The sequence below is a fragment of the Hoplias malabaricus genome, chromosome 18 (assembly GCF_029633855.1).
Source record: "Hoplias malabaricus isolate fHopMal1 chromosome 18, fHopMal1.hap1, whole genome shotgun sequence".
NCBI classification, from domain to species: domain Eukaryota; kingdom Metazoa; phylum Chordata; class Actinopteri; order Characiformes; family Erythrinidae; genus Hoplias; species Hoplias malabaricus.
The window spans coordinates 31,817,492-31,835,867 of record NC_089817.1 but is presented as its reverse complement, the minus strand read 5'-3'; the positions used below and the strand labels follow the sequence as shown (position 1 = coordinate 31,835,867).

Here is an 18,376-nt window from a genome sequence, read left to right as displayed (position 1 = left end):
TCAGGTACTAGCTCATCCCTTATGCCTGGGGTGTCAAACCAGATCCACGGAGGGCCGTGTGGGTGCAGGTTTTCTTTCCAACCAAGCAGAAGCCACTCCTCATTCCACCTGTTTTTAATCATTAGATCTAATCAATAGATCTTGACTTTCAGTAGTGTGGGGCTTTTGTGTGGTTGAAAAGAACACCTGCACCCACACGGCCCTCCGTGGATTTGGTTTGACACCCCTGCCTTATGCAGTCTCCTATTTATCTTACTCCATATGCATTATGGAGTACAGAACCAGGTATTGAGTGGAATTTGTGTTGATTTGGAAGGTATTTCAGATCATTGTCCTTCCTGAATATTCTATTTTATTTATCTATTTTATTTTTCTTAGCAGAGGCAGAGGGGATTTGGTTTAAAATATTCTGGTATTCCATGAAGTTCATAATGCCATGTTCCATAACAATATTTTATTTCCAAGAATTTTATTTCCTTAAAATTACTTTACTTGGATTTTTATCATTTTGCCATATCACTGTGAGATTAAATACAATTAATAAATTAAATTAATAAAAGCCACATTTTTATAACACTTTCTGTCATTCTTACCATAGGTAACTGAGAAAGAGGAGTGGAGAGAATTTTTACAGCCTTTGAGACAAACAAACTTCGATAAATAAATAATACTCCATGTAAAATGAGTACATTTTATTTGAATATCTAAAACAGACTGAAAGGATGTTCACATAATCTTTGACATATATTCACTGGGATATTGTAGGATTTAGGAAATAAAAGGGCTAATGCTGCATGATGGTATTGAGGGTGATGAAATGTAATACAAAAATAAATAAATGAGTAAAATATTTTCTACTTTTATAACTGAGTTATAAAATAGATTTTTAAATAGATTATGTTTTATAGTGCCCTGTGAAGGACTGGTGCCCCCTCCAGGGTGTATTCCCGCCTTGTGCCCAATGATTCCAGGTAGGCTCTGGACCCACCGTGACCCTGAACTGGATAAGCGGTTACAGATAATGGATAATGGATTTTAAAGACACAGTAATAGAATGTGAGCAATATCTGTGAAGTCTCCCCTTTCATTAAATCCAACATTAAGTTAATGTTCTCTATACAAGCTCAGTTCTGAAGATGAGGATTCACATATTCTACAAGTTAAAATATACTTGGCTGATGCTCTGAACCATGGATAAAATATGGCATAAATCATTGGATTCACAAAAGAGTTAATAGCCATTAACCAGGTGAAAACAGTCCATAAAATTGACAGTGTTGTCAGGCCTGTAACTGTTAGAGAACTTATATAAAATGGTATCCAAAAAGCAAGATAGAAGAAAATGATAATCCCCAGTGTTTTAGCCGCTTTGGTTTCAGATGAGTTTGAAATTTTAGCTCCATGGACATGAGAGTTCTTCACAGATCTCACAGCTTTAGCTTGCCATCTTGCCACATTAAAAATGAGAGAATACAATATAAGTATACTAGAACAAGGTGTTAGAAAGAAAACAACCATATTAGCTATGGTCCAGGAAAATTTCACAAACACTACACACTCTCCATAACATGTGGTGTACATCTGAGCTGGATAGAGGTGGTTATTGAAGTACATAAACACAAGAACATACACCAGACAAAACGACCATCCCATGATTATGCTCAAAGACATTTTTAAAGGCGTGACTCTAGTAGAATACAACATTGGGTCACTGATAGCAATGTATCGGTCAACTGCAATGAAAACCAGGTTAAAGAGAGATGCTAACAGCAAAATACCATTGATCAATTTAGTAAGAGCACACGCCAGCTTTCCAAGGTACCAGCAAGAGTCTAAAAGCTGTAATATTTTCATTGGCATAACAAACAGTCCCACGAGAAAATCTGCCACAGCCAGAGAGAGGATGAGCAGGTTGGTTGGAGTGTGGAGCTGCTTGAAGTGGGAGATGGAGATGATAACTAGCAGATTCAAAATCACAGTACACACAGATATACATGACAGCACAATAAACAACACTATATACACATGGCCTCCTCTGACCTCCTTTCTGCAAGATGCATTGTTGCCAGGAAAGCAGTACTGAGTTGTGATATTTTGCCTATATTCTATGTTATCCATCTTAAGTAGAAACTTGTTTTTATCCTGATCGTTCATCAAGTAAAGCTTAACGGGGAGATCTGGCTTGTCATGTCTATTTATACCCTAAACATGTAACCTCCCATTAAGATGTGAATGGCTAGATTTTTTTTTTCCAAACATTACACGTTGTGTGTGTGTGTGTGTGTCTGTATGTATATATATATATATATATATATATATATATATATATATATATATATATATATATATATATATATATATATATATATAGTAAAATACCTTGTAATTTTATTTAGTGTTTTATAAATAAATATTTATTTACTGGCTTACTAGAAAGCTCTACTATTCACAACTCAGTTATATGTGGTGCAACAACTAGCTGGCTTTTTGACCACCCAACAAAGAAAATGTAAAATGTAATGCAATTATACAAGAACAGATTTAAACAATTTTTTTAAAGACCAAATCATGGAACCATCTTCAGTGTGAGTTTTACAAGATGTGTAGCCTATGCCACTGGATCATGAGCAAATGAACAAAAAAAAACAAATTAGGACATTAGGTCTTTGTAAGGAACCTCAAATATTTGAATGCATGATGTGCCATGCACTGGTCAAAAGTTTAAGCTCCTTATGTAGATCTGTGATATGGGCTTTTAGGATCTATCAAATAACTTTCAGACAGTCTTACTAGATTTTAAGGTTACACAGTTTTAATTTTTAAGCACATTACAAACAAAATACTATAATCAACTAAACATGCTTTATAAAGAGATCATTATCCTGTGAGTATTTTTGCTGTTACAACACTAAATCAAGAGTGGGAAGCACTGTAAACAAGTCTGACAGAAACCAAATTAACACAAAAGAGAAGTCCTTTAAGAAACAGACCTACAACATGGACATATCCAGAGCACTATATATCATCATATATAAGCACATACTAAGAGGTTTTCTGCAAATATGCTGTACACAGCTTCTGTTATATCCACAACAAAAGTGAACTCACACAGAGACGGAAGAACGAATAATCTGTTTACTGCGGTAGGAAACAAAACGCACATCGGCTCTACTTCAACCAGTTCCGTCAAGACCCCATACTACATTACATTACCCATCATCTTTCAGTGTCTCTAAACCGCACTACGGGTAGCCACAAAGTTCAAAACATTGACCAATACACTACATATCTCCTTCCCCCTTAAATGACAAAGGTACGAACATTACTTATTCATTCATTCATTGATTATCTGTAACCGCTTATCCGATTCAGGGTCACGGTGGGTCCAGAGCCTACCTGGAATCATTGGGCGCAAGGCGGGAATACACCCTGGAGGGGGCGCCGGTCCTTCAAGGGGCAACACAGACACACACACACATTCACTCACACCTACGGACACTTTCGAGTTGCCAATCCACCTACCACCATGTGTTTTTGGACTGTGGGAGGAAACCCACTCTTACACAGTGCACATTCTTCTTTTTGTAATGAAAATTTGCATGATTTCCACTCTCAGTTTTATTTTGACAACTTCTACTCTTCTGCTTAGAACTCATGCAGGCCCTTTCAACATGGCCATTTTTGTCACATTTATGGCAAATGAGCTCTTTTGCCCAGCACCCAGTAGGTAGATGGCCTGTTTTACCACACCGATAACACTGCTTTGTCGTTGGCCTATCATGTTCAGCTGTCACATTATGCACTCTGGCTGAAGCACTTAGCTTCTGTGCCTCTTTTGCCACCAATCCCATTGAAAATGCTATTTTAATAGCTGTCTTTAGAGTTAGGCCATCTTCCGTGAGCAACCGCTTCTGTATTGCATCACTTCTCAACCCACACACTAACCGGTCACTTCCCAGTAAACAATTAGACGTTGATTCAACGTTGAAATAACGCAATGACTGCCGTCTAATCAACGTTCTCTTAAGGTTGAAAATGAAAGTTGAAAAGACATCCAAACACAGACATTGAAAAGACGACTATTAGACGTATTTTGGATGTCCACTGACGTTATTGATTGGTCACCACTTAACCAATTTAAGATTAATTAATCTTAAGATTGACGTTTAAAATATGTCCTTGACGGACAGACTACTTTTAGACCTATTTTGAACGTCCAGGGACGTTTATCTTTAAAATCACAGTGTTCAGTGAGCCTCTTCAGTACTGCAACATACTGGACCAAGCTCCTCAGCAGGCTAAATACCTTTGCTGCCATCATGGTGAGTAAAGTTACAACTTTTACTTCATCTTTAATGCTGTTTGCTGCTACAAAGAAGTCAAATCACTCAGTGTAAGCTTCCCAAGTGTCCACTAACTCCTCAAATGGTCCAAAAGCTCCAGTTAGCACAGCCATTTTTTCTGTTCCGTTTTTGTTATTTTCTTTCTTACCCGCGCAAGTTCGTATGGAACCTTCCTCCCCCGTAACACGCAGGTGAGTCTCTGCTTCGTACCTAAGCAGTTAGCGGCAGTCACTCACAGGTCCAGATGACAAGTTTCACTCAGTGACGACAGCAGCAGAGTGCAGCACGAGTTTGTCGATTCTCGTCGCCAGTTTTATGTTATATCCACAACAAAAATGAACTCACACAGAGACGGAATAACGAATAATCTGTTTACTGCGGTAGGAAACAAATCGTACATCAGCTCTACTTCAACCAGTTCCGTCAAGACCCCAGACTACATTACATTACCCATCATCTTTCAGTGTCTCTAAACCGCACTACGGGTAGCCACAAAGTTCAAAACATTGCCCAATACACTACAGCTTCCATGTTTAAGTTCCTTATAAGATCATTCTTTTATTTGTGAAATTCTTGCAAATTTCAAAATCAAGTTTGGGGGTCATATACAATAAATAAATTCAAGGGACATCTAAGGGTAGTCTGATGGCTGACTATGAGAATTATATTTGAAAATGTCAGAAGACTATGAAGTGTGCAGATGACACCACAGTCCCTGGCCTCATAACACACAGTGATGTGTCTGCCAAAAGAATAGGTCAGCCTCAGTTATTTCTCAAACACATTAAAGGAACATATGCAAAACTCACTTTTTGTGTGCTTTTGTATTTCCACTTGAGTCTCTACTGCTCCTGTTAACACTTTAAGCATGTAAAATAATCCATCCATTTTCTGTGAGTCAGGTGAAAGATTTGGTGTCAGGAATCATATGCTTCTATGAGCCATTTGGTTGGCTCCCATATTGTGATGATACAATAAGGTCATTTGCAAAGAACCACCCTCGCACCCCCACACACTGCCAGCCCCAAGCAAAGACCCACACACTAGATTAGTTGAAGATCTGCAGTTTTGGTCTATTGGTTTTAAAAGTGGGTTGGGCATGGCCAGCAACAGCTTATTTGCATAAAATTGACAGAGCCCTTAAGCAACTCATTCTGAAAGGGACTGGAACTGTCAAGAAAAAAGCTGGTGAAATCTCTTATGTGAACGTAATTTTGTGCAAATAACTTCATGAACATGTTTTGTATAGCCCATAGACCTATTTTAAATTGTTTAAGAAGAGATATAATATGTCTTTAAGAAGGCTAGCAGTTCTACAAATTAACTCTTGACGAGGCCACAGCTGTTCACTGAAAACCATTCCAGGTGGCGACCTCATGAAGCTGATTGAGAGAACACCAAGAGTGTGCAAATCTGTCATCAAAGCAAAAGGTTGCTACTTTGAAGATCTAAAGTATAAAACATATTCTGGTTTGTTCAACACATTTTTGTTTACTACATAATTCCATATGTGTTCCTTCATAATTTTAATGTCTTCCATATTCATTTACAACATAGAAAAAAAAAAAACTAAGAAAAAACATTGGATGAGAAGATGTGTCCAGACTTTTGACTGGTACTGTACATTCACAACATGTGGAAAATGGCCCAAAACAAAGGAAACTCTCCCCGAGTGGACATGTCCAAACATTTGACTCGTACTATATAATACAACATACATTGCCTATAAAGTCATGCTGTTGCAAATGCATCTTCCACAACTGTATAGGAAATATGATTATGAAATGTATGCTGCTTATATACAGGCCAAAACATAACTTCTTCCTCTAAGGAAATAATTTTATGCTTTTATATAGGTCAGAGTCTATTTAAAGATTAATTTTCAAGGAAGTGTGGATGGTTAGTTATGTGTGTCGGAACAACAGCCTTATTTCCCTTGATATTTTCTTTTTTTTTTTGTAATTATATGCATATACAGTTTTACAATTGTTTTAATTCTGTTTACATTTTGTTGGATATTGCCATATTTTACAGCTGTGCACTATGTAAAAGCATTGCACTGGATCTTCTGTTATGATTTGCTTTCTTATTAAAAACACTCACAGCCTTGCCAGTAGTATCACACTCCCCCTTTAGAGAGGTGTGACACATGTGCATTATAAATTTACTCATGTCCTTTAGTTAATCTCAACTGGATTTTTAATATCTGCTCTTCTGATTATTTTCATTTTGTTTTTTGACCTTTTGATTTTATTTTATTACCTTAATTTTTTATTTTGTAAATTATGTACATATACTGTGTTGCATGACACACATGTGCAATGACCAGGACAATATCCTTACATCAAATTAACTGATGCTAAGAAACATAATGGAGATGTGCATGAGAGAAAATATAAAATGGTCAGAGGAACTACTATTTACAGCAGTCTTGAAATTGAGAATATCATTTGGGACTGGTTTGGCCTATTCCTATGAATATAAGTTAAGGTTTTTCTAAATGATGCAAAGATCAAGGAGGCTTATATAGGTATTTCTAAACACTTTTTTCTGACCCAGACTCAAATTAAACACCACAATCAGCTCATTTGTTGGTAAACACCATCAGGACTGAAACAAATAGATGCCTGACCTTGGTCTGACCCTCAGAACAGCAATAAATTAGACCAAAGTTTAATTTCACTTAATTAATGTCTGAAAGCAACAGTTTTTAATTCAATTTTCTAATCCTTATAAGGGTTTATGTCATGTTCCCATGTGATTTCAGCTAGAAACTGGCTGGAAAAATGTAGACAGTGTGAAAAAAGGCACAACATTGTGGCAGGGCTTGTTGAACTTTGTTAAAATAGTCATTCGTTCATTCATTGTTTGTAACTGCTTATCCAGTTTAGGTTTGCAGTGGGCCTTGTGACATTATATGCATTTGACAATGTTGTATATTATTGTAAACATAATAATAATCTACAAAGAGCTCATGAAATTCTGTCCACCCTCCAGAATGTAATAAAATATGTGAAGTGATCTCAGCTTTGGCAGAATTCTAACTTAAGAATGTTCTCTATACAAATTGACCACTGAAGATGAGGATTCCAGTATTCTGCAAGTTAAAATGAACTTGGCTGATGCTCTGAACCATGGATAGAATATGGCATAAATCATTGGGTTCACAAAGGAATTAATGAACATTAACCAGGTGAACACAGTCCACACAATTGAAAGTGTTGTCAAGTTTGTTACTGTTAGCGAACTTATATAAAACGGTATCCAGAAAGCAAGAAAGAAAAAGATGACAATTCCCAGTGTTTTTGCAGCTTTGGCTTCAGATGAGTTTGACACTTTCTGTGAGGCCTGATGTGCCGCAGCTCTGATAGATTTAGCTTGACGTCTTGCCACAATAAAAATAACTGAGTACAGGAAGAGTATACCTGCACAAGGGGTGAGGAAGAAAAACACCATGTTAGCTATCACCCAGGGATATTTGACAAACACTACACACTCCCCATAACATGTGGTATACATCTGAGCCGGCATGAGGTGGTCATTGAAGTACATAAAAATCAGAACATAGAGTACACAAAAAGACCAGCCCAGGATTATGCTTACAGACATTTTAAAAGGAGTGACTATACTAGGATAAAGCATGGGGACACTGATAGCAATACACCGATCAACAGCAATGAAAACCATGTTACAGAGAGATGTTAATACCAAGATGCCTATGATTATTTCAGTAAAGGAGCATGCCAGTTTTCCAAGATACCAGCAAGAGTCAATAAGTTGCATAATTTTCATTGGCATTACAAAGAGTCCAACAAGAAAATCAGCCACAGCCAGAGAGAGGATGAGCAGGTTGGTTGGAGTGTGGAGCTGCTTGAAGTGAGAGATGGAGATGATCACCAGCAGGTTCAAAAACACAGTGCACACAGATATACAGGAGAGTATAATGAATAGAAATATATAACCAGGGCCTCCTTGAACCTCCTTTTTGCAAGATGCATTATTACCAGAAAAGCAATACTGAGCAGAGATGTTTTGTTTGTAGTGGATGGTCTCCATATGATGTAGAAGCCTGTCTGACCCTGATGGACAGTTCAGTAAAGCTGAACTGGGAGATCTGAATTCTTTCCATGCCTCTTTATACCTAAACATAATTCCTCCCACTATGATATGAATGGCTAGTTTCTATCATGAGATTTTAAACATTACATCATACATATTTGGGACCAGATAAAAATAGGGTTTGTTCAGATTGTGTCAGCAGTGATTTTTTTAGGCATTTGGTAGAGAAATACACATTGATAGGTATATGCATTGATTATTGCAAGATAAGTAAAATTAATTGAAACGGCCATGTGGCCTTGTCATGCCTTGTTTCCACCATGTGCTTACTTAGCACATAGCTCTCTGTTATTGTTTTGTTCCTGTCTCCGCCCTAGTCCCGCCTTAGTCCTGCCTCTGTCCCATTATTGTCTGCAGGTGTTCCTTGTTGGTCCTGTCTTTATATACCCCTGTGGTTTGCATGCTCCTTTGACTGGTGGTGTGGGTATAGATGTGTGTTTCTCAATCTTTCTGTTTACATGCGGCTCCCCTGGTTCATGGCTCTTCCCTGTCCATCCTGGTTTAACTCTAGTTTAGTTTTGTCTTTATTCAGTCTGTATGTATTACCCGTGTTTATTTTGTTAAATAAAATTCCTTGCGTTTATGTCCGCCTCCTTCGTCCTCCATGCTTAGCTGTGATAAGCCTACAACCACATTTTACACAAATGATTTAAATCAAGTTAACTAAATTCAGATAAATTCATTTTAACATAAATTCATTTAATAATAATAATAATAATAATAATAATAATAATGCATTTGTTGCACTGAGGCTTGGTTGCATGCTACATGTGAGGCAAAGAACCTGTCTTGGTGAATTTCGAAGGATGATAAATGTTATTGTTCATCTGTGTATGGTTCCTGATTAGCCTTGTAATATGACTCTTTCCCTCGGTAGGCTGACAGAGACAAGAGAGTGAGAAAGAGAGAAAGCACGTTGCAGAGCTAGACTATGGCACAACAGAAAGTGACAGAAGAGATGAAAAATAAAACCTGAAAAACCACAAGAGGTTAAGAACTTACCAGTCTGCAGCTCCCTCTCCTGCCTCCAGTGACTTCACTTTTCATACACAAAACCAGGGTTCAAAAACATATTTACAGTCTCACGTATTAATTTACAACTTACCAAAAAATAAATAAATAAATAAACAGAGTTTATAGATATATGCACATGACACTGTCCAGAATAAGAGCAATATATGTAAAATGATCTTAACTTTGACTGAATCCAACAATAGTTTAAGTATGTTCTCTATGCAAATTCAACACAGATGATGCGGATTTGAATATTCGACAAGTTAAAATATACTTGGCTGATGCTCTGAACCATGGATAGAAAATGGCATAAATAACTGGGTTCACAGTGGAGTTCATGCACATTAGCCAGCCAAACACAGTCCAAACGACAGACAATGTTGTCAAGTTGGTTACTGTAAGAGAACTCACATAAAAAGGTATCCAGAAAGCAAGGAAGAAAAAGATGACAATTCCCAGTGTTTTTGCTGCTTTGGTTTCAGACGAGCTTGGCATTTTCTTTGAGGCTTGATTTATCACAGCTCTGATAGCTTTAGCTTGGCGTCTCGCAACCATAAAAATTATTATATACAAGACCAGTATACCAGCACATGGAGTGAGGAAAAAGATAACCACACTTGTTATCACCCAGGGATATTTTACAAACACTACACACTCTCCGTAACATCTGCTGTAAATCTGAGATGGAGTGAGATGGTCATTACTGTACATAAAAATGGTAAGATATAGTAGACAAAAAGACCAGCCCAGGATTATACTGACAGACATTTTAAAAGGAGTTACTCTAGTAGAATACAACAGAGGGTGTGTGATAGCAATACATCGATCTACTGCAATGAAAACCATGTTGCAGAGAGATGCCAATACCAAGATGCCAATGATTATTTCAGAAATGCAGCATGCCAATTCTCCAAGATACCAACAGGAGTCAAATATCTGCATTATTTTCACAGGCATAACAAACAGTCCCACAAGGAAATCTGCCACAGACAGAGAGAGGATGAGCAGGTTGGTTGGAGTGTGGAGCTGCTTGAAGTGAGAGATGGAGATGATCACCAGCAGGTTCAGAACCACAGTGCCCACAGATATACATGAGAGAACAATAAACAGAAATAAATTTCCAGGGCCTACTCTGACCTCTTTTCTGCAAGATCCATTGTTGTTAGGGAAGCAGTATTGAACTGAGATTTTTTGTCTTAAGTCTGAATTATCCATCCAGGACTGATTCAGAACCTTTAGTTAAGACAGATCTTTCTGACAATTCAGTTTTCCTGAACTAAGAGATTTGCCCTTTTGCCATGTTTCTTTATAACAAAGTAAGAATCCTCCCACTAACATGTGAATGGCTATAAGGTAAACATGTGTTACTGACTATTACCTCATAACTTCAATCTGCTAAAAATAGGTCTGGCCTGTGGATATGTTTCTGTGTAAAATGAAGAGCAGTGGACTGTAACCTTGAGCAAATGAACAATGTACTATTCACACTCATTTTTAATGGAGGCAAAAAAAAAATAAATTCAGGAATAGAACCCCTATCTGACATGTATTGTGCTATACAACACTCAGTGGTTTCACATGATAACAAGGTAGGTAATCTATAGGTATATAATGAACATTCACTCGTTGAAATTAAGTATGGGTTGTGGTTCACAGTTTTGTGTCAAACTACAGAGAATGTTGTCAGTCTGTTCAAAGACTGTTTTTTCTTTTTCTTAGCTCAAGATTTAAAAAGATACATTTTCTACTGTTCATAACATAATGAGAAGTTTCATGGAATCAGGTGTACTGTCAGTGTGCTCTCAGTGATGTCATGTGTGATCTGTATATATGTGTCACGCCCTCGTCTCGTCATGTCTGTTTTCCCCGGTCATGTGCTCCTTTTAGCACATGGCTATGTTTTGTTTATGTCCTAGTCTCCGCCTTTGTTCCGCCTCCTCGTCTGTCATTTGTTACCCTGCCCCCTTGTTATCTGTATCAGGTGCGTCTCATCAGTGTCTTGTATTTAAGTCCCCTTCCTGCACTTCCTGTTTGTTGGTCATTGTTCCGTGTCCCATGTCAAGTCTGTCGTGTTATCTAGTCTCTCCGTTATTGGTTTCCACGTTGTCGCTGTATTTCCTCTGTCGTTTCATTCTCTCGTCTGTCTGTCCCGTTAGTCCTGTTTAGCTCCCCGTTTCCCGTTTAAGCCTGTTTGTATCCCCGTTTCTTGTCTTTTTGTTTATAGTCTCTTTGTTTTGTTATTATTTGTTATTAAAAGTGTATCTGTGCTTTAGAAAATGCGTCCGCCCTCAGTCAGTCCTCTCCGTGATCCTGACAGAATGACCAACCGATATATGGACGCAGCTAGCACGGATTATTACCTTAAGGGGTGTGCCGTTCGCCGGACTCCATTCCGTACAGGCCCCAAAGATCCTGTGGGGGAGGCTTTGAAAGCGGCCTCGGAATGGAGTCGCCGGCTCCAACTCCTGCCTGGCGCTGTTCCGATTCCTATACCGGAGGAGTCGACTCGTGAATTGAGTAGTTGCGCCGGTGGGAGTCGAAAGAGTCGGCGGAAGAAGCGTGCTGGAGTCCCCCCCTCGAAGGTGGATTACCCCCTTAGGTCCGGGGAAATTTTTGGGGGGGGGTTAAGGGTAGGGGCTGTTAGCCTCCAACCTCAGGACGACGGAGGTGGGGCTAACAGGGGCGCACCTCTGAGGGATCTAATGGGTGCGCCTGTGAAACCCCCTAAACCCTTTACAGCTCCAGCGCGAGCCCGGCGAGCAGCACAAACCCCTGTCCTCATGAACGCGGCGTCTCCAGCCGCGCCTGTCCTCGTAAACGCGGCGTCTCCAGCCGCGCCTGTCCTCGTAAACGCGGCGTCTCCAGCCGCGCCTGTCCTCGTAAACGCGGCGTCTCCAGCCGCGCCTGTCCTCGTAAACGCGGCGTCTCCAGCCGCGCCTGTCCTCGTAAATGCGGCGTCTCCAGCCGCGCCTATCTTCGTGAACGCGGCGCCTACGGCCGCGCCTGTCCTCGTGAGCGTGGCGCCTCCAGTCGCGCCTATCTTTGTGAACGCGGCGCCTCCTGCCACGCCTGTCTTCGTGAGCGCGGCACGCGCTTCTCCTGTCTTCGTGAGCGCGACGCCCGCCTCTCATGTCTCCGTGGACGACGTCGCAGATTCCTCTGCCTCCGTGGACGTCGTTGCAGTTTCTCCTGTCTCCGTGGACGACGTCGCAGATTCCTCTGCCTCTGTGGACGTCGTCGCAGTTTCTCCTGTCTCCGCGGACGACGTCGCAGATTCCTCTGCCTCCGCGGACGTCGTCGCAGATTCCTCTGCCTCCGCGGACGTCGTCGCAGATTCCTCTGCCTCCGTGGACGTCGTCGCAGGTCCCCCTGCCTCCGTGGACGTCGTCGCAGGTCCCCCTGCCTCCGTGGACGTCGTCGCAGGTTCCCCTGCCTCCGTGGACGTCGTCGCAGGTTCCCCTGCCTCCGTGGACGTCGTCGCAGGTTCCCCTGCCTCCGTGGACGTCGTCGCAGGTTCCCCTGCCTCCGTGGGCGTCGTCGCAGGGCTCCCTGTCTCCGTGGGCGTCGTCGCAGGGCTCCCTGTCTCCGTGGGCGACGTCGCAGGGCTCCCTGTCTCCGTGGGCGACGTCGCAGGGCTCCCTGTCTCCGTGGGCGACGTCGCAGGGCTCCCTGTCTCCGTGGGCGACGTCGCAGGGCTCCCTGTCTCCGTGGACGTCGTCGCAGGTTCCCCTGCCTCCGTGGACGTCGTCGCAGGTTCCCCTGCCTCCGTGGACGTCGTCGCAGGGCTCCCTGTCTCCGTGGACGTCGTCGCAGGGCTCCCTGTCTCCGTGGGCGACGTCGCAGGGCTCCCTGTCTCCGTGGGCGACGTCGCAGGGCTCCCTGTCTCCGTGGGCGACGTCGCAGGGCTCCCTGTCTCCGTGGGCGACGTCGCAGGGCTCCCTGTCTCCGTGGGCGACGTCGCAGGGCTCCCTGTCTCCGTGGGCGACGTCGCAGGGCTCCCTGTCTCCGTGGACGACGTCGCAGGGCTCCCTGTCTCCGTGGACGACGTCGCAGGGCTCCCTGTCTCCGTGGACGACGTCGCAGGGCTCCCTGTCTCCGTGGACGACGTCGCAGGGCCTCCTGTCCCCGTGATGGCGGCACCCGCCGCTCCTGTCCCCGTGATGGCGGCACCCGCCGCTCCTGTCCCCGTGACTGTGGCTACGGCCGCTCCTGTCCCCGTGACTGTGGCTACGGCCGCTCCTGGTCGTGTCCGAGGGACGGTCCCAAGGACTACGGGGCCGATCCCCAGTTGCAGTCTAATGTCATGTCACCTGCCCTGTCTTCTGTCCAGTCACATACCCCTGTCCAGTCTAACGTTTCTATCTTGTCCAGTGTCTTGTCCCCTGTCTCGTCACCAGACTGTGCTCCTGTCCAGTCCCAGCACCCAGTCCTGTCACCTGTCCTGCCTCATGTCCAGTCCCCGTATCCGTCTAGCGTTCAGTCACCTGTCTTGTCTCCACTCCAGTCCCCTGTTCTGTCACCTGTCCATGTCCAGTCTTCTGTCCCCAAAAATGTCCAGTCCCCGTTCCAACACCCCGTCTTGTCTCAAGTCCCGTCTTCTGTCCAGTCCTCATTTCAACCCTCTGTCCTGTCACCTGTCCAGTCCCCGTTCCCATTCAGTGTCCTGTCCAATGTCAAAAACCCTGTCCAGTCTCCTGTCCAGTCTTATGTGTCCACTCCCGTCAAGTCTAGCCCTTTCCAATCCCAAGTCCTGTCTCCTTTTCCCCTTTTTTAGTCTCCTGTCATGTCCCTAGCTCCAGTGTCTGTTCCCGTATTGTCCTGAGTCTTGTCACCCGTTGGTTTGTTGTCCTGTCTTGTTTTCCTTGCCCTCTCCGGTGTCAGCTCCTGGGGGGTTTAGGTGTACGCGCCCCGGGAGTTGCGCGTTCGGGGGGGGGCATCTGTCACTCCCTCGTCTCGTCATGTCTGTTTTCCCCGGTCATGTGCTCCTTTTAGCACATGGCTATGTTTTGTTTATGTCCTAGTCTCCGCCTTTGTTCCGCCTCCTCGTCTGTCATTTGTTACCCTGCCCCCTTGTTATCTGTATCAGGTGCGTCTCGTCAGTGTCTTGTATTTAAGTCCCCTTCCTGCACTTCCTGTTTGTTGGTCATTGTTCCGTGTCCCATGTCAAGTCTGTCGTGTTATCTAGTCTCTCCGTTATTGGTTTCCACGTTGTCGCTGTATTTCCTCTGTCGTTTCATTCTCTCGTCTGTCTGTCCCGTTAGTCCTGTTTAGCTCCCCGTTTCCCGTTTAAGCCTGTTTGTATCCCCGTTTCTTGTCTTTTTGTTTATAGTCTCTTTGTTTTGTTATTATTTGTTATTAAAAGTGTATCTGTGCTTTAGCGAATGCGTCCGCCCTCAGTCAGTCCTCTCCGTGATCCTGACAATATGTGAAATTACTATTGATGTGGAGACTTTTATTTGTGTTTTAGAAAGACGTTTTTGAGTGTGTTGTGGACTTCAATTTTGTTTTTATTTTGTATATTATTACAAATAGAATAAAAGAATGAAAAACATCCTGTTGCCCTTTGTATTTATTATGCTCAATCAATGCTGAATTAACCAATTAAAAAATAAATTTTTAAATCAAGTGTTCTCAAAATTTTCTTGAAATATGGTTAGTATTTTCACATGAGTATTTCCACTAAATGTATTATTTTGTCAATCTCTTGTTTGGTGTGGATATAAACAGAATCAATGTTTACAGGTTTCAGTTTGACTCTTGAATCTAGACATGCCTTAGTTCAATAGCCTTTGCTATCAGAAGTGTATTTATAATTTGGTCTTTGTGCTCCAACAAGCTCAGCTGAAAAATCTGTGTTTTTTGCCATGTCTAAATATTACACCATAACATACAGTGGCTACCAAGAATAGTTTAAGCTGGTGGTAATAATAATCCATAACCCTTAGCTATAAATTTTAGGCACCAGAGATTATGAGATTTAAAAAGCTATTTATCAGAGAAGTAATTGTTTATTTACCAAAAAACTAATAAACAAACAACAAATATTACCCAACATTTGCTAGTACAGACCACGTCCGTGGGGAGGTGAACTCCGAAGTCTTTGAGGAGGAGTTTTGGGTGGCTTATGAATTCGTATGAAGCCAGACCCCATTGGTTAAATTAATAAAATAAAAGGGTGGAGATGGGGTGGGTGTGGGAGCAAGTTTGTCCAACGTGGAAATGACTTGAATTGGTGGGGTTTATATAGGCATGAGAGGAGGAGTTCGGGCATGGTCCTACTCCCAAATTAAGTTATTACATAACTTCAGTTAGAGTAAAACCAAATAACATTTTTCCAGTAAGTGTGATATTCTGTGTATGAATGTGCTGGTTTAACTTTTTTCAAATCTCTCCTCGTGGCAGTCTATATTATTTGAGGCTATCATCCAGTACCTAGTTTTACCAGTTAATAAATGATAATTTTAAATAATGTGTGTTGTTGACTAATTTAACAAATTCATGCAATCACGGAGAATCTTAACAAAACACTGTTCTTCAAACTCAATCACACCTACTAATTTATAGAAAAAAAAAAGTATATTTCTTACTACTACATTTCTACTTTTCTTGCTGATAATAACTGATGATAACTGATAAGCTGATGATAACTGATAATGCACATTAATAAACAATTCTATAAAAATAGATCAGTATGGCTTAGGACATAAAGAATGTCATTAAAAAAAATGAATAAATTTAGTCCAATTTTAGTAATCCCAGAATTATGGTGATGTTTTTTTATTTTAATTACCTAACAAATAGTAGAATTCCTTTGTGCATTTAGGCAGAATAACGCATTTTCTCATCCTGGTTCTTGTGCTTTCAATTAAATGCAGTGAGCGGAAAAGTAGTCCAACTGGAGCAAAATCGTATTCACAAACAACTATGAATATATTAACACAGCATAATACTATGGTTATACATTAGCAACGTCTACTGACTGCAAATGATTTTGTTATATTTCTATAGCATTAGTGAACATAGTCAAACTTTGATATGAAACAAATCAACTATTGTGAATATATTATTTTTGCCACATGTTTAATTTCTAATTCCTATCGTATTGATTTGTACTTTAAATGTAAAATTATTCATTCAGAGTTGTCACAATCTCCATTGATTCTAAAAGCTCATATATAAGTAAAAATGCAATGTAATTCTTGATCGATTTCATATTAATTATTAAAGTGTATATACACTTCAGAGGAAAGAAACAAAATTAAATAAATTGAAAACTATGAAACATTTATAGAAAGATAATTTTTGTATCTATTCTAAGAGCAGAATGCATAATAAAATACTATAAAGCATGCTTCTGAATCTTGGAATCTTGGAGTTCCAATGCCCTATTTGAATTTGTGTGCATGTTTTTTTTTTTTTTCCTGCTGAAAAACATTCATATCAGGAACAGATCAAAATGTGTAGCTTAGTGCGGACTCCAGATTAAGCATGACTGGTACATACAGCAATATAACGCCACCTACAATCTAATGTAAAGCCTAATGTCTGTCAATAATTCTCCTAATTATCACATCTTCTCTTCACACCCTGTTTCATATATGTCTACGTAGTGGCAGTGGAGTGAACAGGTGCTAGATTTTATACACAGGACACACATGCATAATAGGAAGTAATTATTACAGTCTAATTCCACAAAATAGCAATGACAGTACCTATTAGACTGCCTCTGACTGTACAGGTTTAAGTGTTATAGCTACAGGCTTAAGCCAGCAAGTGTTTAATTGATTTGAATTAAATGGAAATTATACAGAATAAAAATGATTATTTGGATTGTAAAAACTATTGGTGTTTTAGTGGTGAAATAATTTATAATCCTTTCATTTTTTATACCATAAAGTCCATTTTTAAAAAATGTATATTTATTATTTAATTACCCTGTCAGTGTACTGTTCTGCATTTATGGAATTATTTCATGCAACTGATTACAATCTGAACCTGACTTCAGAAAATATATATTTTTAAATAATTATAACCCTTCACTATGCTGTGTATTTCATTTAAACATATTAGTGTTTCCACCCATTTTAAAAGTCATAGTTGATACCATAAAGCAAGAAAGGGAGCTACCATTATGAAATTTTTGAGATATCTGAGGTGAAGGCAATGTTAATTAACCATACATACCATTGAATGAAATGACACACTGGCTGATGTTTGTATCATACTGATGAATATGCCTTAAATTATGGTGACTGCCTGTATGCAGGGCTGTGTATCACAAAAAGCATGACTGTGAATTGCTCTGTTATGTTAAGAATATTCACAATATAAATTGAATCTTGAAGATGACAATTCAAATATTCTGCAAGTAAAAATATACTTCACTGGTGCTCTGAAGAATGAATAAAAAAACAGAGTGCACAAGTGGGTTCACAAAACAGTTAATATGTGAAAGCCAGTTAAACACAGTCCATACTGTTGATGCATTAGTCCACTTTCTTCTTTACAGGTTTAGCTTGATGTCTGGGCACACTAAAAATCAAAGAATACAATACCAGTATAAGAAAGCAGGGGGTTATGAAAGAAACCACAAAATCAACAACTATCCAGGAATGTTTTATGATCAGAACACACTCACCATAGCATGAAATGTGTAGCTGTGCTGGAGTGAGACTAACGTTAAAAAAACAAAATAATTGAATTATACAAAATCCAAAAGGAGCAACCTAAATTTACACATATAGACATTTTACTCACAGTAAACTTGTGTGTTCATCAGTTCCTTTTAAATAGTGAATTGAATTAATTAAATAAATAATGACATGAATTAAACCCTAATACCCAAAGGGTTAGACTGCACGTGTATAAATCATACAAACACATAAACATGTAATTTAACT

General features: G+C 40.4%; 3 protein-coding genes across 3 annotated transcripts; all 3 read right to left on the bottom strand.

The window, feature by feature from the left end:
- Window positions 1-1,104: 1,104 nt before the first annotated feature.
- Window positions 1,105-2,118, bottom strand: LOC136674292 (trace amine-associated receptor 13c-like). Its single transcript, XM_066650213.1, has one exon. It carries the CDS (start codon window positions 2,116-2,118, stop codon window positions 1,105-1,107), a length of 1,014 nt encoding a protein of 337 aa, XP_066506310.1.
- A 5,270-nt stretch (window positions 2,119-7,388) lies between these two features.
- Window positions 7,389-8,399, bottom strand: LOC136674456 (trace amine-associated receptor 13c-like). Its single transcript, XM_066650462.1, has one exon. The coding sequence runs from the start codon at window positions 8,397-8,399 to the stop codon at window positions 7,389-7,391; it is 1,011 nt and encodes a 336-aa protein (XP_066506559.1).
- A 1,281-nt stretch (window positions 8,400-9,680) lies between these two features.
- Window positions 9,681-10,691, bottom strand: LOC136674302 (trace amine-associated receptor 13c-like). Its single transcript, XM_066650223.1, has one exon. The coding sequence runs from the start codon at window positions 10,689-10,691 to the stop codon at window positions 9,681-9,683; it is 1,011 nt and encodes a 336-aa protein (XP_066506320.1).
- Window positions 10,692-18,376: the final 7,685 nt, after the last annotated feature.